Source organism: Argopecten irradians, chromosome 11, assembly GCF_041381155.1.
Source record: "Argopecten irradians isolate NY chromosome 11, Ai_NY, whole genome shotgun sequence".
Taxonomy (NCBI): domain Eukaryota; kingdom Metazoa; phylum Mollusca; class Bivalvia; order Pectinida; family Pectinidae; genus Argopecten; species Argopecten irradians.
Window position 1 is genome coordinate 15444298 of NC_091144.1, and position 24628 is coordinate 15468925.

A 24628-nucleotide genomic window follows, 5' to 3' on the forward strand; every position below is an offset into this window, starting at 1 on the left:
AAATTAGACTTGTAATTCCGCTCAAGTCAAGTCAAGTAATCTTTATTTAGAGTCGGTACAAGGGGTACAACATTTCAACACAGGCCATTAAGGCTTTAACAACCGACTACTCCATTTGGAGCGTAATATAGATTATCGTAGTGGAGCGGAATTACAAGTCTAATTTTAATTAGATTGTTGGGTTAATTTAGATTAGGTAAATCTTTTTTTTATCGTTTGACCGATGATGAAGCTCGAGATAATTTACCTGTCCTCGAGGTAATTTACCTGTTCCGAGGTAATTTACCTGTCCTCGAGGTAATTTTAATTTGATAAAGGCGGACGTCTTTAGCTCCTCTCTGTCCTGAATAATTTAACCAAATTTGACAGGAAGGTTGTATTCGGCTTTAATCATCATTTATCATTGAAACGCTAGTTCGCTTATTTAAGATTAAGAAAACTGAGTGTCAAAGTCATTCATTTGAACTAACTTGCCCTACAATCTGCTTGCTTTTAGTAAAATTGAAGCCAAGATCACAAAAAGACATGGGAAAAGAACAATTGACCATTGATAAGTCACTCCTTCTGTGACGTCATATTTTGATGAGAATTTTGTGATATCATGATTACCGGCAGGTGGGACTAATCGATGATAAATTGTTCTTTACCCCGACTTCGTTTTTGGATCTAGAACTCCTGTACTAATTAAAGGTAATTATGAGGATGTTTTATCCCTCGGTTACTTTCTATGCATGGTTGAAACTGGACAAAATTTTGCGAAAAGTGACTGGTAATATTTTATCAATAGCTATATCAATATACTGAAGTTTATAATTTTTCTTTTCAACATTTCTTCGTTCTTTTAAATAGGCCCCCCTTGGTATCTATGAAGTCAAAATTTTATAATCATCACACCTTTCTTAGAAAGCTCAATGGCAGTCACAGATTTTCCAGGTAATGTTGCAGATATTCTCTTACATGTCATAGGTTTGTTTAAGATAGTTCAATGCTTATACTTACATTATCAACTCATTTTAGGGCCTCTGCATTAACATTGTTTAAGCTAGACCAGGAAACCGTTTATCAACGACGATTAAATTCAAAAGATGGAACAGCTATTCTGACGGTGATCAGTTCACGTCAACATAATGACGTCATAAAGGTCATGTTTTGGGTGTCAGTTATACCGTCAATATACTTCACTTTGCCTTGGTTAGTTTATATAGTAGAAAGGACAACTAAATGTAAATATAAAGTAATCTTCTTCGATTTTACTGTAAAAAAAAAAAGTACACATAACATAAATCTAAGGTACTGGTAAAATAATAATTGGGCCCTCAAACAAACAAGTTTCCTACTGATCTACGATATGAATATGGCCAGTATTGATATATTTACTTTCAGCATTTATCACTTGACCTCCACCTGAGTAGGAAGTTTGAAATCCACGTAAGCAAACCATGTTTCATCACAGCATGTAACATGTGTGTGTTACTCTCTAGGTATGAAAAGTCTTATGTTTATAATACAGTAGTCACTGACATTTGTTTGAGATTTCCTGTCTATATACCGTGTAACCAGGGGTGTTATTATTAAAGTAAGTGTGAATCTGCTGTTTAATATTTAGTGATTTACAATTAACACACATTCCGAGGGTCTCTTTTTGTGAAGGGCTGTGGTGACAGAATGGTTACAAGATGTCCCAACATATTACCACAAGCCTTACACCTGTTGGTCGCGAGTTCAGGCAGTTGCCAGTACAGTACTGATTGCTGGTCGATGGTTTTTCTCTTGGTTTTCCTCCACCAACAATAAAACCAGGCATGTCCTTTAATGCTACTGGTTGTTACACTAATAAAGTATCCAAGAAACAAAGTAGAACAGAACTTTATCATTCTACTGGCATTCTATAGTAAACTGTAGTTGACTTTATGTTTTGATCAACTCACTTAAAAGCCATAAAAATTGCTGTACAAAACAATAAATAGTTTTACCACAATACAAAAGTTTATTTTACGTAAAGATTTAATATTGGACAAAAATTGAAGACAGGATAAAAATTAAACATGCAGTCTTTTCTACTCCATGATTGTATCTAGTTCCCAGCCCAAAGTCGTACATCGAACACGTCCTGTCAGATAAAACTTATAAATATACAACAAATTAACAACAAGATTTCACCTAAACTACATACGGCTTCATTCCCCTCGAGTACAAGATTCTCAACCACAATGACAAGTAGCAGGACACCATGGAAAGTCCTGCAATATCATAAAATACTTTCTACATGTATACCTGTAACTATACGATGTGCATGCCCTACCATTATATAATAATAAAACATTCTCAATCATTATTTCTTCATTACTAAAACATCTTCATATGAAGATCTTCAAGGTGTCCATGTGTACTGAATTTGTTAAAATATCATTTCATTTCATGATAATCTACATTCAGTAGTGAATTTGACATTCTAAAACAACATTATCCCTGTTTTCATATCAACAAGAAACTTGTTACACTGATCCGATATCAGATCATGATTCCCAAAATCGTAGCCTGTCAAAGTTTGTACACATAATCATTCAGAATATGTGCCAGCGTAATTGGACAATCTGCACTATTTGAGATATAGCAATGTTTTATAGATCACTTTTACAGTCTGTGATGCTTTTAACTACAAACATGCCTGCGGAAGTCACATCCCGCATACAACATCACGCCTGAGTAACTCGCTTTGTCGGAGGCGTCCATTTTAGACACGAAGAATCTACTGTTCGTAGGTCATTCAGATGTTTGGATTTCTTCTCCAAGTATTCTTCCATAAGATCCTACAGGAAAGAGAAAAAAGAATGAATAATAAAGAAAGGAAAACAATATTAAACTCCACATCCTTGAAATAGAATATCATATATTACAAACTAGAAACTGTCAGACATTAAATGCTTGATAACTACTTTCTTATTCATTTGTGGACCTTATAAACTTCTTTTATATCTCTGTCTGGTGGAATTAAATTTCCACTTTAATATTCTGTCCTCTATGGCTAAATAATGCCTGGGGACTTAACCAATGAAAACGTAAGAAAAAGTCACGTTATTATAATGTTGTAAAAGTATTGGCTAAAAATCTCTCTTCTTGGTACATAGGTGTGTCTAGTCTAGTGTCTAGTGGTTGAATCAATTCCAGTAATTCAAAGTAATTTGATGATAGGTACTTTGCTTACGTTAACAAGATACTTGTACTCATGTATACTGTAAACCAAAATATTTTTGCGGTAATTTAATTTCACATTTAATATCATGCCTATGGACTTTTTCAAAGAAATTTTGTTTCATGATTTAGACTAAAAATACACAAAATCTAACAGAAATGTGAGAGTAAGTTAGTGTACAGTACATTGTATACAATAAGTAGTATATGTTGTTTGTTATTTCATACCTGTCTTTTGAGGACCAAGTGCTTCCCTTTCCAGTACTTCAGCATGCCCAGAGCCTGTAGTGTACTCACAATGTCATTAGCATTGATTCCTGTTTCCTGACTTACATCTGAAGGAAGAGATGATTAAAAACATGGGCAAAGGTCAATCATAGCTGAGAGTGTTCAACAACCATTCAATACATAGAAATTGATGTACATTTTGTATTATGTGTTTTATAAAAGCATGTTTGTAAATTCAATATAGTTTCATTACTATTTTTCTATTTAAGATAGATTATATGACATTCAATGACTCTAGGCCAAAATTACTTAACTTAACAAATAATGACATATTGCTATGAATACATATTGCTATGAATCAAAACCAGTTTATTTTGAATCAAGTCTTCACATTCAATTTGATGAGTAATCTGTCATAAAACCAAGCATGGCATAAGTTTTTTTTATAAACCACATGAACTGGATATTGATCAATGATTAAAGTGATAATTTATATATATAATTACTGTTTAATTACAGAAATTAAAGTCTGCTTACCTTTGATGCAGATTTCTGCACCTTTATATTTATGGAGATAATTTAATAAGGTGTCTTTCCAATAACTTCTATAACTGATGAGGCCAAGGTCAGACAGAGGTCGTTCTGGTGAGCCAATCTTGTTCTCATTTCGACTTAACAAATAACCTGAAAAGGTAAATAATTCTACATTAAAATATATTCTAAATCACTAGGCTACTGTTAGTATTGACCCCTAATTTTATGAAACTTGTTTTGAAGATATCTCTCTCCTCCTCCCCCTTACAAAGACTTGCTATTAAAAATCAAATCTTGCTTCATAATACAAAATATCTAAATATAACCACAATACAGTGGAACTCTTAAACACCTGTATCCCCATCCCAAAGTTGTGATCAAATCTGTTTGTTGTTATTTCTGTCAAGTTTTCTGGACAAATCAGCGTTCGGATTATCGCAGGTCCGCTGTACATTCTATATAAATATAGATATATATGCTGCCAGTTCTATAATGTATCATTTCAGTATAAGAAGAGACAGCCAGGAGTAGATGTGTCTAATCCTACTATCAATATCCCCTGCGTAGGTCTGTACTCACTGAAGTCTATCAGCATCTTCCCATAGCCTTGTCGCATATACTGAGGCAGAGTCAGGATACAGGACACATTGTAATTCAAGAAGGAATTTTTTTCCTAAAATTAAAATTATACAGTCAAGTTAATTGAAGTCCATCAACGACATGGAATTTTTAAGCAATCTAGTTTGTCTATGTGAATAACACTGAGGAAGTTTGATAAATAATTTCAGTAACTGTGGGAGTATGGACTCGAGATTAAACTAACCATATGCTTTTTATCTGCAATATCTCCAGTTCAATAATCATAAAGTGAAGATGCATATGTCTGAATGATCAAACTTCAATTTTTGTGTTCACTTCAGTGGAACAATGGTTTGAATTTCACCAGTTGTTGTTTGATATCTATACAATGTGTAATCACATCATATTGAATAGTAATGTAATTACAATCCTCATTCTCACTGCATTTCATAGAGAATTTAGTATACAGGGTCTCGTTCTGATGACCTTTCATATTGACCAATCAAATTACTACCTCTTTTATTTCTTTATGGGGACGAAATAGTTTGCATCAGCTGTTAAAATCATTTTTTTTGTATGTAGTCATTTTCATGTATGTAGCCATTTCGCCCCAAGAGCACAACATAGCTACCTGTATGCATGCAATGATGTAATGTTTTCAGTTTTCAGTAATTAAACTGAAATACAGTGAGCATAAAGCTTACCTGAATGTGACTCTGAATGAATGCTGTCCCATCCTATATGAGTGAGAATAGGGATCTGTATTCAGATGGATTATAAAGTGTGCTATGCTTACCTTCGAGAAGTAGCCTACTATATGGCAGCCATGGGAGTCATTCTCCGTCATCACATAGAAAAGGAAAGGTTCTACATCAAAGTACAAGGTTTTGTGGTCCAGAAAAAGCTTGGCCAACAAGCACAGATTCTGGCAATATACCTGTAACAAAAATATATGGATGAGAAAGCATCATTTAGTTGGCAGTTATTTTGAGAGTAATAATACCAATTAGAAATATATAAATTTTTGTTACAGAAATATCGAAAAATTTGCCAAATTCTTTATAGGTTTCCCATTTTGACAGAATAGAGAGAATCTTTGTTACTTGTTGCTAAGAATACATTAAATCATGTTCCAAATTGTTCTAATCTCATATTTATTAACAATATCTACAATATCAAATCAGCTGTCCCAACAAATACCGTATTTTTGCGCGTATAGTGCACACCCACGTATAGTGCGCAGGTACGTTTTTGAGTTTCATTTTGGAAAAAAAAAATACAAAAAAAAAAAATATTTTTGTATCTTCGTTCAAAACATTTTGCATTGCCTCCAATCACTCTTGAAGAACAAAATCAAACGGTTCTTATTGTTTATCAGTGCTTAAAACAACCTTCTGTTCATTAACATTATCTGGCGAGAGGAGTTTGACACGATGATTGACACTTTGTTTACACAACGGCAGGCCTAGTTAGCTTGTGAATTGCCAATGACACTATAATGAGGATCTCAACAACGATGTTTTTACAATCAAATAATTAATCATACCTTGTGTGATTCCAAGTGGTATCAATCAAGTCTATTGTGTATCTGATAGGCATTTAGATTTAATCATTGATCAAGGTATTAGCTGGAAAGCCGACCGAGTAGGCTAATCAACCACAGGTAGTAGGCTACTGACTGCACATTTCCGTATTCTCAATTATTTGAATTAGTATTGAAATCAGGATGAGATCTTGCAGAACCATTTCAATAAATGGTAAGAAGAGTAAATTCTACAGTTATACCATCATTTAAAGTGCCGATTGGTCAGTGTTAATGTAAGAAGGTTTTAGTTTCATATACTCGCTTCCGTAAACATTTGCAAGTTCAAAAGTTTTTTACATGCTGGAGAAACATATTTATAAGGTAATCTGTTTAATGTGACGAATCAATTACACACTTATACATTGTTTCAAGCTCCAGACTATATTCATTTAGCCATTTAGATTTGGAGATAGCTTACTGAAGATTCACGATCGTAACATGTGTCCAGTCATGAACACGTGCTCCCAAAACGAACTTTCAAGGAATTAAAGATAGAAATTTCAAGTGATGTTTTCCTTTTATATTGAATATATGCATTGATCATTGACTTAAAGATCCAAGTATTAAATCATAACCATATCACGACAACATATACAAAATGTTACTGCACACTTTATCTAGGACCTGCCGGTCGGTGATCATGACCCAGGAGCTGGCCATGCCTTGTACCTGCGTATAGTGCGCACCCCAACTTTTCACTTGATAATTTAAGAAAAAAAGTGTGCACTATACTCGCAAAAATATGGTATTGGATCCACAAACCTTGTTGCGTTTTCCATCAACTTCAAATACCGATATACTGTTTTTGCGGTAAATCTCATCTCCAGGTGGGTGACGCCAAACACACTTAGCCTGAACAAACATATCAGTCAATCAGGTATATATCAATTACAAATAAACTTTGTTTTTGTTTGCTATCTAGTTTACATTATCTTACACCAGAATTTTTCATTAAGTTCATCATTGATTCCACACAATTGGCATTATCTAAAACTGATTCAGACACAGTATATTTACATTAAGAAACATACCATTGTTTGCTGGAGTTATACATACCACATGGGATTCAAACTACAGACCTTGAGGTGGAGGGCTTGTGATAATATGCCGTAACATCTGAACTACACTGCCATCGCAGCCCTTCTTTTAGTATAGGTTGGTGAATTTTCAGATAAGCTATAATAATAAACTTACCATGTGACGCCTAAGGATGGTGGCAGTTTTCATGTATTTGAGACAGAATTCACAAAGATATATCTTTGGCAAACGAGCATACTCCTCTGGGTAGGGACTGGAGTACCAGGTGGTCATCTCAAATCGCCCAATCTCCAGCTTTTTTATTCTATATTCCTGCAAGTCACTCCGCGTGTAGTGTTGTGTAATTTCGTGCTCCTGTTTAAAGTAGTAAAGAATTTCCACTAATAGGTATGAAAAATAACTTTCTACATCAGAGCTTTGATTTTTTTTTGCATCTGGTTAGAGTTTGCATTTGATGAAGTATCTAATTAAGCAACGTCTCCATTTTATGACAAGACATAGGTAAAACAACACTGAGACTCAATGTTGTTCTCTTTCCCTGAATTTGTATTAGATTTCCAATTTTCTATTACCCAGAAAAAAGTTCTTACATTATATTTCGACTGTATCACACTGTCTTCTTGAGCTAAATGTGTTACTACTACACTACACTGACCATTTCTCAGTAACACACTCGGCTGAAGAAGACTATGTGGAAGGTCAAAACTTATCGTAAGTTAACAACTTTTCTTTGAGTAATCTAAAATTTGAAATCTCATATTGACATTAATTTCAATATATTTTAAAATAATGAACATAGAATATTGATAACAATGTTTTATCTTAACAAGCTATAATGTTACCCAAAAGTACTATTCCTCAATTTTGGTGAAGGAGCAGGATAAAAACTGACAATGGATTTAAAATAACTCAGCATTTTTTCAGAGTTTTCATTTAACAAATTCATAATATATTGAATCTGTATTTAAAGCTGGAATTTTAACCAGTCAGACTGAATATGTTTATTTTATACTTTATATAACAGATATCTTTGATCACTTACCAGTACTTCACATGCACGAGCTTGAGCTTCCCTAAATAGCTTTAAATCATAATTGGAGGCAAGACCGTTGAGTAGAGGTTCTCGTCCTTTCTCATATTTCTCCCTATGATTCCGATGTTTCTTCTTCTCTTCCTCAGTCACCTCCGGTAAACTTTTCCTTAGTTTGCGTATATTCTCAGACTTTTCCTTCTGTTCCTCTGTCTGTATCTAAGTTATAGAATAGTAGTTCTTCATTTAATATGTTGGTTTTGGGGCACATTTCATTCAGAAAAGTCCAGAGTTACATACTAAAAGAATCAATCTGATTGAACTACAGATCCTTATCATTACTCAGTTACATAGAGGATCCCATTAGGGGTCACGTTCTTATTACAAACTTGTTACCTTTTTTAATACCTGTACTTCAGTCCACTATATTTTTTTCCACCAAGCTAAATCAAGTTAAAATGACATTTTGTCCTAGCTTGGGTGAGATGACTACACACGAAAATTATTCTGACAGCTCTTGCAAACTAGAACACTGACACGTCAGAAAGGGCCCCGCTATGTGTCTGACGTGCTTAAGTGGAAAAGTAGTATTTTGACAACGAATTCTTCCGTGTTAGCTATATGTTGCTAATAAATAATTAATGTCAACATTAATTGGGAAACCGATGATGGTACATTATTATAATTCTTTGGAAAAAGTCTTCCAAGTATTTAACTTGAATCCTGATTCCAAGCTAACATTACATTAAGAGCATACAATTAACTCAAATAAATTTGACCTTGACCTTTGACTTAGTAACCTTGGCCCATGACCTTACCTTTGGACGGTCAACTCCTTGTTTAATTCTGAACAACTTTGCATCATAATGTTATAACAAAATGTTTATCAGTTAAGAGCAACAACATTGTGATTTTTTTAAATGTTAAAATCCAAGATGGCCGATTTTTTAATTTAATTTCAGCCTGAAAAATTTCCAAGCAGATCTAAGATGGATGGGGAATCATCATGTAAAATATGGGGAAAATACTCCACTCCCTTCCATCATTAATGTGCAAAAGAAAAAAAACGGACAGACGGACGGACGGACAGACAGACGGATATTTTCGATGCGGGGCCCTAATTATTTCATCCCCATATGGAATGTTTTCAGATCCATTATTAATCAGACTGATAGTAAGGATCTGCATTTTAATCAGATTGTAAAAGAATGCATAATGAATATGAAAATTGTCTGACATTACTTTAAAAAAAAATTATAACACTATATTTCCATGTTTCGCTCACCTGGTTTGTAATGCCAAGTAATGTTCTGAATACAGGTTCATTGTTTCTTTTCTGAAGGAATGTTAATATTAACCTCTAAGTCCCCTATTGGGCCCCACCCCTCCTGCCCCCAGGGGGTCAGAGCCAAAGTTCTGTTCTCCTTCCCCCAAGGATGTTTATGGCCAAATTTGGTCACAATCCAAGCAAAACTTTAGGACAAGTAGCGATTTATAGGATTTACCTTTATTTCCCCTATTGGGCCACACCCGTCCTGCCCCCGGGGGGCTAGAGCCAAAATTGATACAAGTTCTGTTCCCCTTCCCCCAAGGATGTTTGAGGCCAAATTTGGTTACATTCCATGCAGAAATCTATGACTAGTAGCGATTCAAAGGATTTACCTCTATTTCCTCTATTGGGCCCACCTCTCCTGCCCCCAGTGTGTCAGAGCAAAAATTTATACAAGGTCTGTTCCCCTTCCACCCAGGGTGTTTGTGGCCAAATTTAGTTACAATCCATGCAGAACTCTATGACAAGTAGCGATTTAAAGGATTTACCTCTATTTCCCCTATTGGGCCCCGCCCCCTCCTGCCCCCGGGGGGTCAGAGCCAAAATTTATACAAGTTCTGTTCCCCTTCCCCAAAGGATGTTTGTGGCCAAATTTAGTTACAATCCATGCAGAACTCTAGGACAAGTAGCGATTAATAGAATTTACCTCTATTTCCCCTATTGGGCCACACCCGTCCTGCCCCCGGGGGGCCAGAGCCAAAATTTATACAAGTTCTGTTCCCCTTCCCCCAAGGATGTTTGTGGCCAAATTTGGTTACATTCCATGCAGAAATCTATGACTAGTAGCGATTTAAAGGATTTACCTCTATTTCCTCTATTGGGCCCCACCTCTCCTGCCCCCAGGGTGTCAGAGCAAAAATTTATACAAGTTCTGTTCCCCTTCCACCCAGGGTGTTTGTGGCCAAATTTGGTTACAATACGTGCAGATCTCTATGACAAGTAGCGATTTAAAGGATTTACCTCAAGTAGCGATTTATAGGATTTACCTCTATTTCCCCTATTGGGCCCCGCCCCTCCTGCCCCAGGGGACCAGAGCCAAAATTTATACAAGTTCTGATCCCCTTCCTCCAAGGATGTTTGTGGCCAAATTTGGTAACATTCCATTCAGAACTCTATGACTAGTAGCGATTTAAAGGATTTACCTCTATTTCCCCTATTGGGCCCCGCCCCTCGTGCCCCTGGGGGATCAGAGCCAAAATTTATACAAGTTCTGTTCCCCTTCCCCCAAGGATGTTTGTGGCTAATTTTGGTTACAATCTATGCAGAACTCTAGGACAAGTAGCGATTTAATGAATTTACCTCTATTTCCCCTATTGGGCCCCGCCCCTCCTGCCCCCAGGGGGTCAGAGCCAAAATTTATACAAGTTCTGTTCCCCCTCCTCCAAGAATGTTTGTGGCTAATTTTGGTTACAATCCATGCAGAACTCTAGGACAAGTAGCGATTTAAAGAATTTACCTCTATTTCCCCTATTGGGCCCCGCCCCTCCTGCCCCCGGGGGGTCAGAGCCAAAATTTATACAAGTTCTGTTCCCCTTCCCCCAAGGATGTTTGTGGCCAAATTTGGTTACATTCTATGCAGAACTCTAGGACAAGTAGCGATTTAAAGGATTTACCTCTATTTCCCCTATTGGGCCCCGCCCCTCCTGCCCCCGGGGGGTTAGAGCCAAAATTTATACAAGTTCTGTTCCCCCTCCCCCAAGGATGCTTGTGGCCAAATTTGGTTACAATCCATGCAGAACTCTATGACTAGTAGCGATTTAAAGGAAATGTTGACGGACGGACGGACGGACGGACGGACGACGGACGACGGACGACGGACGACGGACGCCGCGCCATGACATAAGCTCACCGGCCCTTCGGGCATTACTTTAAAAAAAAATTATAACACTATATTTCCATGTTTTTATCAATATTAATAAAAACGCATGATAATTCATAATATTAAGTTATCACTGTAAGTCAATGTCCATTAAAACATATCATTGATTGTTCATCACATAGATTTTCTGTGATCCTATCAAAGCATATCAATACAACCTGTATATGAGGTATCAGTAATATGTACCTGTTTACGGAGGTCCCGTTTGTCGTGCAGTGTAGCAACAACTTTCTCTCTTTCTGTTTGTTCCTTGTGTCTATCTTCCATTCGTCTCTGCAAATAAGACATTTACATTGTAAATTACATATTATAAATTCAAAATAACATTTCTTTTATGAATTCTATTGCTCTTTATACAATAGATCCCAGAGGGATCTTTGCGTCCACCAAAGAATGATCTATGTCTGAGAAAGGAAAGAGGGATCTTTTCTCTGCTTTCAAACTTTTACTACATATTTCTACATATAAATTTGAGAAAGATCCTTTGAGTACTTTCTGAGATACATAACAGTAACAAACTTCAATTATCAAAATCAAAGATGGCTACCTGTCGGCAATCTTCTTGACCAATCGGTCCGAAAATGCAATATGCACAACTAGCTAGGGCCCTAGGGGAACCTACATATAAAATTTGAGACAAAGCCCTTTATCACTTTCTGTGAAATAGTGGTAATAAAAAATGTTAACAGACGGACCACGGACCACAGACGGAAAGCAATTTGAATAGCCCACCATCTGATGATGGTGGGCTAATAAATTTTAATCATTGCCATTGTAAAAAGTTTAATCAACTATACAAGTAATTTAAAGCTATTTTTACTGTATTTTTAAACTACGATGTAACAACACAACAGGTGACCTCAAATTTCCCCTCTTATACTAAGTCAAGCTGTCAGATCTTTTAAAAATCAACATTGTGCCACTCACTGACCACTATGAGGAAGCACAAACCTTCTTTGTGCATGTATGGGAGGCTGTGGTATATTGGTATTTAAGTCTTTTGTATAAATAGTGTTTTCTTATACTTATACGATTCTATGTAATGTTGTGTTTCTTGTAGATGAGTATCTTGTAGTGTAAAAATGTAGAACTTCAACACAGATTGAGTGGATGGTATGATATGTTTATTGGAGTCTGGAGTCGACTCTGTACAAAGGTTACTGGCGAGTTATATAGCAGTAAACTGGAAAAGGGAATGCCAATATTTGGGTATGATACCCATTACCTGAAACATCTGATACCAAGATAGCTGCTGTATAACATGGGGAAATATGGTTAATCATTAGGACTTATTCTGTATCATAATTAACAACACGGCTATGTAATTAGTAGTTATACAATGACCCTAACAGAAGTTGGTATCCAATAAAGCTTTACACGCTATTGTAAATAAGAAACACATGTGCTTGACCTACACAATGTAACATACTTGAAAGCCGCACTGTAAATGTTGATAATTTTATATTAGTCCAAATTTCAAACTCTAAAATTCTTTTCATTATTATATTTTATTACATCTAGGTATAGTGGTAATTAAGTAATCATAGCACACATAGCAGTATTAACTCTATAAGTGGTATAACATTGTCTGCTGTATTTAAAGGCCCAATATCTGAATCTTTCTTATTTTTTTCATGATTTAAAAGAATGTTGAAAAAAAATCCTGTTGTAAATTATGCAGAGACAGGACTAAATCAAAGTCAATATCAGTGATTATGATTCAAAATATTTTGATAAAACTCAAATAAATATTAATTATTGCTAGGTGGGTCCCACTATGTCAAACAAGCCGAAGTTAGCCGACATTGCAACGTCGTTGTCAAGAACATCGTGTGACTACCGTAACTACGTATCGTCTGTCCGAACTCTTACGAAAATGGGTCATGAACTTTCCGACTTCCATTTGGCAATAATCGCAGCTTCTATATGGCGACCAGTTTGAAATGAAGGCATGTTTACATGTAGTGACTTTCAACAACTGCTGTACCAAAATGAAGTTATTGAAAAAAACATTATAAATATTCTTTAATATATCTTAATTTCAACTACATCTACAAAAACTAACAATATCGGAGTCAAATTTAACTTGAATTTTTGTTGATAGTTACGTATAGTGTGACTTTAACCATCATCATAAAACCAAAAAGGCCTATAGTAGTAATAGTGACAAGACTCCTACCTTACAGTCCTCTGCCGACGTGTTGTGATACAGGGGACAGGAAGCCAACGTTCTGTGACGGTCATGTCTGCCTGTTAAATGACCTGTGTAATAAAATAAATCTCTCATCTCAATTACTTCAATAAACATGCAACACACAACTTTGGGTTTAATCTTTGACTACTTTCAACATATATGGCCCTTAACAATATATCTATTAAACAAATATATCATTTAAAGAAACAAAGGTATTTTAAGCCAAGTAGTCTCCATACACAGGGCGAATTGTGTTGAAATTGGGTTATTTGGAACCACAAGAATGTCGAAACAATTTAGTTGTTGAAGATCACCAATGTCTCTGATTGTTCAGGACTTTAAAAATGAAATTATTGAGGTGACCTGATCCCTAGCTAGGTACCATGTAATACCTGATAACATTTGTACGGGACTATTGTTTCTATTGGTGATGAAATGATGTCCAAAGATGATATCCCGCCAAATGTCATTTCAGCAGGAAGTTACGAATAGTTTCATTTCATCACCACTGGAAATACTAGTACCGAACAAACGTTATTGGGTATCATGTGGTACATGATTAAGTCCCACTAATGTTTGATAAATATTGATGAATATTTCAAAATAAAATCAGTACAATATAAGATACCTATGCTGGCATTTTCTAGTAAAATGAAATCACTATTTTGGTTTGGGACTTCAAACTTTCAAACCTAAGGGTCCCAAGGACCATCAAAGTCAAAACTGGAGGGAAAACATGGAAACCAGCTTCCAACACCTACCTTTAGAATCACAACCAGGCAGCGGACACTTGGCATTACTCTCATTGTAGTCCATGGAAGGAGTTGGGCGTTTTTCTGTCCAGATAGACATGAAGCCATTTTCTGCTGTAGTTTCAACAGTCTTTCTTTTAGACACTGTCTTTTCATTCAGTTTAGCCTGACTAACATTTTTGGCTTTGGCCGATTGCTTTCCCTTTCCTTGCGATGACGGCGTTTTGTCCTTTGAACCAGCTTTATTTGTTTGTTGTTTACTATCTACACTTTTACGCGAGGATTTGTTTTGAGTAATATTAGATGGTTCTTTTTCACATTCTGATGCAGATTCTGAAGTCCTTGTTTCTGTTTTTCTTCTTTTCCGAGCAGGCGAGGAAATACCGACTGATGAAACAAGGCCTGAAATAAAATTGGCTAAGATAATGAATTACATATATTAGACAATATTATCCAAACGTTTTAATTGGTGAAATTTTGAATTGTAACTTTTTTTTAGCTCATACATGATAGTTATCGTGCATACCACCATACCTTCCACATTTAAAACATTTAATTTTGTTGGGGTAACACTTCTTTGTTTGATGTCTTTAAATGTTTTTGTTTGAGGAAATTTTCGTTGTTCTTTTATTTAAGATAAAGATTTAGTTCTGGTAAAATTTTCTTGAGTGTTTTATTTTCGTTGTTTTTTATGTACCCTCTACAATAAACAAAATTAAATGTCCAACAAATTAATGGTTCTACTGGGTCACGACCAGTTGCCGTGATTTTTTCAATTTTTTTTAAGGATTTTGTCATAACTAACGCACAGAAGGCGTTGAAAATTGACATGAAATATCTTTAGTCAAAGATACTTCAGCAACAATAGTCGTTGTTTAATTCGAATATGTTTTTTTGAACAGAAGCCATTTATTTTCACTGCTTATTGTACAGTTGAGGATACAAACAGGACCAGTTACTGTGATTTCAAAATCGAAAGGAAATGTGCTTTTAACAAGAGATCCCAGAGGGATCTTGGCGCCCACCAAAGAATGATCTATGTCTGACAATGGAAAGAGGGATCTTTTCCCTGCTTTTCAAACTTTTTCAAACACGACTACACATAAAATTTGAGACAGATCACTGCAGTACTTTCTAAGAAATAGTGGTAACAAACTTCAACAATGAAATCCAAGATGGCGGCCGTGCAGCCATCTTGTTGACCTATCAGTTACAAAATGCAATATGCACAACTAAGGCCCTAAGGGAACCTACATATAAAATTTGAGAGACATCCTTTCAGTACTTTTTTTAGAAATAGCAATAACAAACTTTAACTATCAAAATCCAAGATGGCTGCCAGACGGCCATCTTGTTGACTGATTGGTCCCAAAACGCAATATGCATAACTAGGGCCCTAGGGGATCCTATGTATGGAATTTGCTTGAGATCCCTTCAATACTTTCTGAGAAATAGTGGTAACAAACTTCCACTACCAAAATCCAAGATGGCCGTCTGTCTTGTTGACAAATCAGTATCAAAACACAATATGCACAACTAGGTCCCTAGGGGAACCTACATATGAAATTTGAGAAAGATCCCTTTTGTACTTTCTCAGAAATTGCGGTAACAAACTTTAACTATCAAAATACAAGATGGCCACCTGGCAGCCATCTTGTTCACCGATCGGTCCCAAAATGCAATATGCACAACTAGGGCCCTAGGGGAACCTATATATGACATTTGAGATAGATCCCTTTAGTACTTTCTGAGAAATAGCAGTAACAAACTTTAACTATCAAAATCCAAGATGGCCGCCTGTCCGCCATCTTGTTGACCGATCGGTCCCAAAATGCAATATGCACAACTAGGGTCCTAGGGGAACCTGCATATGAAATTTGAGAAAGATCCCTTCAGTACTTTCTGAGAAATAGCGGTAACAAACTTTAACTATCAAAATCCAAGATGGCCGCCTGTCGGCCATCTTGTTGACCGATCGGTCCCAAAATGCAATATGCACAACTAGGGTCCTAGGGGAACCTACATATGAAATGTGAGAAAGATCCCTTCAGTACTTTCTGAGAAATAGCGGTAACAAACTTTAACTATCAAAATCCAAGATGGCCGCCTGTCGGCCATCTTGTTGACCGATCGGTCCCAAAATGCAATATGCACAACTAGGGTCCTAGGGGAACCTACATATGAAATTTGAGAAAGATCCCTTCAGTACTTTCTGAGAAATAGCGGTAACAAACTTTAACTATCAAAATCCAAGGTGGCCGCCTCTTGTTGACCGATCGGTCCCAAAACGCAATATGCACAACTAGGGTCCGAGGGGAACCTACATATGAAATGTGAGAAAGATCCCTTCAGTACTTTCTGAGAAATAGCGGTAACAAACTTTAACTATCAAAATCCAAGATGGCCGCCTGTCGGCCATCTTGTTCGCCGATCGGTCCCAAAATGCAATATGCACAACTAGGGTCCTAGGGGAACCTACATATGAAATTTGAGAAAGATCCCTTCAGTACTTTCTGAGAAATAGCGGTAACAAACTTTAACTATCAAAATCCAAGATGGCCGCCTGTCGGCCATCTTGTTCACCGATCGGTCCCAAAATGCAATATGCACAACTAGGGTCCTAGGAGAACCTGCATATGAAATTTAAGAAAGATCCCTTCAGTACTTTTTGAGAAATAGCGGTAACAAACTTTAACTACCAAAATCCAAGATGGCCGCCTGTCGGCCATCTTGTTGACCGATCGGTCCCAAAATGCAATATGCACAACTAGGGCCATAGGGGAACCTACATATGAAATTTGAAAAAGATCCCTTTAGTACTTTCTGAGAAATAGCGGTAACAAGAATTGTTAACGGACGGACGGACGGAAGGACGGACGGACAACGGACCACGGACGAAAGGCGATTTGAATATCAGATGGGGGGCTAAAAATATGCTTATTGCACCAAAACTTACTTTGTGTTTCATTAAAGTGACCAACATCTATTTGATATCTTTTTGTGCAATAATATAATCATATTTCATGGTTATTTTGGGATCAAGTGACTGACCGAAAGCATCACGAAAAACAAAAGCACTGTCTAAAGGTGTGTTTGATACGTGACCAGGGAATCACTAAAAACAAGATTCTGCTCTGGGCTGGAGTAAACTTAGACAAACAAAGGTGTAAATTACCTAAAACTTACAGAAATTCAATAAATACAAATCAATTAATTTTGTTTGAAAAAAGGGTAAACACAAGACGTATGAACCAGCTAAAAACTACCTTTGATCCTGTCTATCCATGCCCGATCGGAACTTGTCATAAACCCATTATTTTGCATACTTTGACCTACTTTGATGCAAACAATTTTTGAAAACGATTGACAAACAAGATAAACGATGATTTCATGAAATTTCAGGATTAATATGCAAGTAAGTCACAATTTCATACGTTCCTCTCTGCGATTGAGTGTTGCAAACTCTGATTTCAAAAGGAAAACAAAGATGTGTTGGCAATATCTGTTGCAAATGAACAATTTTTTGTTGAATGACCATTTGCATGGCTACTGTGATTAGCTGATCAAAAAATTAAAAAAAATGGGCCTGAGATAGAGCGTGTGCAGAAATCACGGTAATTGGTAGATCACAGTAACTGGTTGCGACCAAGTACAGTATATTCTTTTTTTTTTTATTATATTCCATGCAATACAAGAAATGAATTAATAACAATTTTTTCTAAGTGGCAAGTTCCACATTGGTAACCTGCTCTGGCTCTGGATATATATATATATATATAAAGTGTTTACCAGGGGAGATTATACCTGCTGCTGAGCGCCTAGTAATGCGGGGGGCTATGGTGTCTGAGCTATCTTCATCACTCTCAGCAGATGTCTGGTCAGGTTCATGGTCACTTTCCTCAGATGACACCACCTCTCTAGGCCTCTGTAATGAAATGTAAACTATAATTAGAGACAGGCATGGGGTAATCGTAAAATCGTAATCAATTGTAATTAATTACATTTTCTCAAGTAATCGACGGCTATTTCGATTACTTGTAATCATAATCGTAATCGATTACAATAAAATTTTACTGTGTAATCGTAATTACATTTCGATTACTTTTCAATTACATTATACCTATTATGAAGTTGAATTTAGCAGCCAGTATACTAAGTTTAGAAAGTGTAAAGTTCAACTTGTCTGCTGTAGTTCAACTAAAACTGAAGATAGATGTAACAGTGTTTATTATTGGTCTATTCTATAATTAGTTTTCTGATGAACTGTAAGGCTCAAAGAAATAAAGAATACAAACGAATTGTCTAATGTCTATACAGGTACACTTTATAGCTAATTTTAAGTTTCACCAGTGTGCCCATGGGCATAAGAGCATATTGTATTAAACAATGGAAAGCATTGTTTTCATAAAAGTCAACAGGCATTGACTAAGATCAATTCAGTTGTTTCAGGGAGTATGTCCTCAGATTTCCAATGAACTTGTTGTTTTAGGAAACAATGAGAAGTCAATTAATTCTGTTTGATATTCCCAGTAGCTGTTCTTTTTACCTGTACAGTCAACCAAGATTTATCTGTTTAGCTCAGAAGCATAAGTCACATTTTTGCTTTAAAAAAAATCTTAAATTATATACTTGATTCATTTTTAGCTCACCTGGCCCGAAGGGCCGGTGAGCTTATGTCATGGCGCGGTGTCCGTCGTCCGTCCGTCCGTCAACATTTCCTTTAAATCGCTACTAGTCATAGAGTTCTGCATGGATTGTAACCAAATTTGGCCACAAACATCCTTGGGGGAAGGGGAACAGAACTTGTATAAATTTTGGCTCTGACCCCCCAGGGGCAGGAGGGGCGGGGCCCAATAGGGAAAATAAAGGTAAATCCTATAAAACGCTACTTGTCCTAGAGTTCTGCATGGATTGTAACCAAATTTGGCCACAAACATCCTTGGGGGAAGGGGAACAGAACTTGTATAAATTTTGGCTCTGACCCCCTGGGGGCAGGAGGGGCGGGGCCCAATAGGGGAAATAGAGGTAAATCCTATAAAACGCTACTTGTCCTAGAGTTCTGCATGGATTGTAACCAAATTTGGCCACAAACATCCTTGGGGGAAGGGGAACAGAACTTGTATAAATTTTGGCTCTGACCCCCTAGGGGCAGAAGGGGCGGGGCCCAATAGGGAAAATAAAGGTAAATCCTATAAAACGCTACTTGTCCTAGAGTTCTGCATGGATTGTAACCAAATTTGGCCACAAACATCCTTGGGGAAAGGGGAACAGAACTTGTATAAATTTTGGCTCTGACCCCCTGGGGGCAGGAGGGGCGGGGCCCAATAGGGGAAATAGAGGTAAATCCTATAAAACGCTACTTGTCCTAGAGTTCTGCATGGATTGTAACCAAATTTGGCCACAAACATCCTTGAGGGAAGGGTAACAGAACTTGTATAAATTTTGGCTCTGACCCCCCAGGGGCAGGAGGGGCGGGGCCCAATAGGGGAAATAGAGGTAAATCCTATAAATCGCTACTTGTCCTAGAGTTCTGCATGGATTGTAACCAAATTTGGCCACAAACATCCTTGGGGGAAGGGGGAAAGAACTTGTATAAATTTTGGCTCTGACCCCCCGGGGGCAGGAGGGTGGGGCCCAATAGGGGAAATAGAGGTAAATCCTATAAATCGCTACTTGTCCTAGAGTTCTGCATGGATTGTAACCAAATTTGGCCACAAACATCCTTGGGGGAAGGGGGAAAGAACTTGTATAAATTTTGGCTCTGACCCCCCGGGGGCAGGAGGGTGGGGCCCAATAGGGGAAATAGAGGTAAATCCTATAAATCGCTACTTGTCCTAGAGTTCTGCATGGATTGTAACCAAATTTGGCCACAAATATCCTTGGGGAAGGGGAACAGAACTTGTATAAATTTTGGCTCTGACCCCCCGGGGGCAGGAGGGGCGGGGCCCAATAGGGAAATAAGAGGTAAATATTCAAATTCCTTCAGAAAAGAAACAATGAACCTGTATTCAGAACATGACTTGACATTACAAACCAGGTGAGCGATACAGGCCCTCTGGGCCTCTTGTTATATATTTAACATGCATTGAATTGTAAATGAAAATTATAAATATAAGAAAAATTACACTGCTACAGATTTCCGCTTTCTCACTAGAAGAATCAAGAATTAGATTTCAGGTTTAAAATATCCACTTGTTGTGTTATACGGTCATCTGCAAAATGCAGGTTATCAATTAACCACATACGAGAAATGCACATGGCCATTTCTAGTTTCAAGTTTTAAGTTTTATTTACTTCTAAGACAAACCAGTTTAAAAAGCATGATGTGGGACAGGTGTAAACTTGAAACTAAATTAACAGTTTAACTAATTCCAATGAAACTATTTTATATAAATATAACTGGTCGTTGAATGCTATCAAATCGTAAAAAGTAAAAATTGAGAATATTGTGATAGAAGATAAAATATAATAAATCAACTAAAAATTTCAATTACTTTTTGTAAAGTAATCGATTGTAATCGATTACAGGTCAATGGTACCTGTAATCGATTATTAATCGATTACAGCATTTTCTCCCAAGTAATCGATTATTAATTAATTACATTTTGAAGTAATTGTGCCCATGCCTGATTAGAGAATGCTTGATATGTAACAAGTCGTCAGGATACGCATATTTCCAATTAAAGTTGTATGGTTTATTATTTCCCCCCCTTTTTATGACAGAAAAAAAACATTTAAAGTGTTCTACATATTTTTCTCCGCCTCTCTCTAATTTTTTAAACTTTCCATATTTACAGACTTTTGAAAAGTTTGCATTTACAAAATTATTAGAAAATTAAATAATCATTGGTTTAAATGGCTTCACAAAAGGTCACTCAAGCTGTCTAAGAATAACTAAAATAGCTAAAATACAATAGCTAAAAATAACAAAGTATTTGTTTAGCAGCAGAGTTGTAGATCACTTGGAACAGCTAGTATACCAGAATATATATGTAAAGTCTTTTTTAACTCTTTTAAATTGTGTCTAAACCAGCACTGGCACAATGAACCCTCCAAATTATCTCTACATGTAACAGTGTTACTCTATATCAGTCACTGAACAGTGAATTGTTTGCTACAAGCATTTGTCTCCAATTGAACTATATTATTGGTGTCTTTGTACTATTGAGAGTTATCTCCCTTATGGAAAGATATCAATTGTGATGTCATTATTGTGTGAAGGGAACTCATTGTTTTCTTTTAAATAATATTATATTATGCTCCCAAACACATGACCTCACCATCAATACCTACCCACAAGTGCAGATTACCCTTTGTATACAAAGATAGAATTGCCTTTAGATGTCAGCATGCAGCACCAAATCTTGATACTAAATAGCATGGATGTGGCCTGGTTAATCCTGTAAGCAAAGTGAGGAAATTGCTCAAATGATGACAGTAAATTCTCCACCATGTGTATGAAAATGTCATTTTATGATGTTTCATATCACATCTGACATGCTTTGATTGTCATAAAGATTGTTCAGTAGGGCTGCCGCGGTTCACCGGTATATTGGGGTATTGCAATACACCACCAAAAAATATTGTACCGCGATACAGTTTACCTGTACCGGTTTTTTACGATATATTTTCTTAGTATCATAATTTCATTAATTTGATATAATTAAAACGTCCTGTCATTAAAACAAAACCAGCAAGTTGTATTTGTTTTCCTTTCCGATAATATGAAGCCATGTGGGTATCCCTTTCGTTTTCATTCGATTCAGATGTCGGTCAAATGTTTGTAACTAACGTGTATAATGTTCAAATGATTCAAACATTTGCATGACGTTGAATATAAACAATATGACATTAGGCTAGTTTCTGAAATATTATCAAGCTGATTCGCTCCATCAATCAACAATACCGGAATATCTAATTCTCTAAACACATTTAAGGCCCGGTGAATACATGGCTGCAGGGATTTTGCCAGCTTTTTCAGGCTTCATCGTCCGCCGCCATTTTCGATTTCCTACACGTGTCAAAACAACACTGCAAGCCGGTCAGCCCTTTGAAGTTTAATCACGATCGTAAGCTTATTTTGCCAGGACAATTGTACGTAAATTTGTTCATCATTTAGGTTCAAAAGTGTAAATATTTGCAGACACTATCATGTTTAGTTATTGCATTATTAGGTTACGATCGTCTGTAACAGTTAGCCTATCGTTTTCACAAACAGACTCGTATTTTTTTTAAAACAAGAACACATTTGAACATTTTTGTTACTCAACAACATGGTTCAAATCGATGTAAAACTACATAACATAGCACTGTATGTTTGTATAATGTAATGGGTGTTTTTATTATGGAATATATACAAAATAGACAACACATATGTTAAGGTCAAAATATTGCAATACATATCACAATACAGTTGTTGTGTATCGCAATATATCGTGGTACGCTTCTGCCGTATCGCGGCAGCCCTATTGTTCAGTCAGAGGAAATCCTGTGAAAAGATGAAGAATCACATCTCTGTAAAAAATAATGTCATAATTACACGAATCTGTGCGTTTTTGTCCTGTTCCTGTTGTACACACTTAGCACATTTTTGTACTGATCTTTTTATACAAATTTACCTTGGATATTCCCCTGCTCAATGATGAGGACTATAGTTTAGAGAAGGTTTGAAAGGACATTTTGTTCAGACTTTTTGTAATTTAGAGGACAACAAATTATTTAAATACCAGTTTTATCGATTGAGTACTGATAAGTTCGGGTTCATTATCAGCTTATGCTAGGCTGAGGTGGTATTTGAATTTTTGACCGAATGCCCGAGCCCCAAGCTCATTCGGCCATCGTTTGTGATTTGGATCTTATAGGCGTTTAATCATTGATCCATCAATAGAATGTTCTTTTTTTGAAAGTTTATGGTACATTTATCATGAGTAATATAACACAACATTCTTAAGTTCAAAATCATAACACAATGAATTTCAAAGATGCACAGCGTCTCAAAATTCTAAATGTAGTAACAAAACAGAAGTGAATGTAAGCGGATTTGTTACGCACTTTTCGCCTAGGCATGCTGAGTGAAAGTTTCTCCTGTTCACGCAGATCGTTGGTCAGGGATCAAGGATTCATATTTGCTTAATTATCGTCAATTATTACGGATGTTTTCTTCTTTTTTTCATTCATTTTCGTCTAGATTCTTTTCGCGCCGATCTTGTTCCGGTAACACCGCCACCTGTTGGAAAAACATTTGCATCTATTTCCTTTAAGGGACGTAACTCGAACGGGTTTGCTTCTTGTGGTAGCGCGACACTAAATATATATGACTGATTTCAAACATGTTAGTTCCATATAGCCGAACGAAGTCAGATGAAACTTTACATGTTTCAAAATAAAACAATTTCGTTTTGTCATACTAAAAAATATCAAAAATCAACTTACAACCAGATCAGCATAGAACTAATGAACGGATTTATTTATGATTCGTGCTATAGCAACAGGTTAGATAAACACTCTAATTAGATAGTAAATTAACTCGACTGATTGCTGTTAATGATAATCTTAAAAAAAAATTCTATTTTGTTGAGGTGAAATAGTATATATATATGTAAAAAATAGACATGTAAATTTCAAGTTATAACATTGTGTCTTTAAAAATAAAAAATAAATGTAACAAAGCAAATGGTAGAGGTCATTAAATGTGACTCCCAGGTTCATTATAAAACCGCATTAGTTGTCGTATTAGCGATATCGAAAGTTGACGTCTGTACATGTGGATTGAATTATTAGTAATTATTAAAATGAAACAGTTTTGTTCATTTTCGACAAAAGAAAAAACAAAAAAAAAAAAAAAAAAAAAAAAAAAACTAGATATTTAAACGTGGGAGGGCTATTATGTTACAATGATATGACGACAACTGAAATCCTTATAAAGGTAATGGGCGGTAATGGCACAAGATACCCGCTTCTATGTGTGTTTCCTTTCACATTTACTTAAATATTGCACGAGGGAGATACAGGAATCGTCAGAGAATTAAAAGGTTGCGTGAGGTCTGTAATGCTAATGATATTACAGATAAAATTCACTTTATACTTATATGCAATTGTTACTCTGATTTAAGAAAAAATACTTTAAATCATATTATTACAGACGCCCTCCTATGTTTAAATTGGTACTTTTATTATCAACCCAAAATATAGGGGAATTAAACATATTTGGAAAATGCATGGATTTGGCTTTAAAGCGACGAGATAATTTGAATTTCGAATTTATGTTAATTAATATTACCATTTGCA

At 36.1% G+C, this 24628-nt stretch overlaps 1 protein-coding gene across 2 annotated transcripts; it reads right to left on the bottom strand.

The window, feature by feature from the left end:
* Positions 1-1964: 1964 nt before the first annotated feature.
* On the bottom strand, positions 1965-23584 carry LOC138334842 (histone acetyltransferase KAT7-like). Of its 2 annotated transcripts, none has more exons than XM_069283611.1 (13): positions 23393-23584; positions 18131-18266; positions 14351-14743; positions 13575-13657; positions 11582-11668; positions 8199-8405; positions 7313-7510; positions 6881-6970; positions 5330-5470; positions 4534-4627; positions 3958-4104; positions 3421-3527; positions 1965-2810 (listed from the first exon to the last, which is right to left on the bottom strand). In XM_069283611.1, the coding sequence occupies exons 1-13, from the start codon at positions 23405-23407 to the stop codon at positions 2697-2699; spliced, it is 1812 nt and encodes a 603-aa protein (XP_069139712.1). In that variant the 5' UTR covers positions 23408-23584; the 3' UTR covers positions 1965-2696. The 2 variants fall into 2 exon arrangements, with proteins under 2 accessions (XP_069139712.1, XP_069139713.1); XM_069283612.1 differs by having other exon boundaries at positions 18146-18266; positions 23393-23583.
* Positions 23585-24628: the final 1044 nt, after the last annotated feature.

Bases quoted from the DNA above. Each gene is read 5' to 3' on its own strand.
- LOC138334842 (XM_069283611.1), bottom strand. The intron at 11,669-13,574 runs GTAGGAGTCTTG...TCTTATTTGCAG, and splicing joins CGTCGGCAGAGGACTGTAAG to AGACGAATGGAAGATAGACA. The intron at 8,406-11,581 runs GTACATATTACT...TCTATAACTTAG, and splicing joins AACGGGACCTCCGTAAACAG to ATACAGACAGAGGAACAGAA.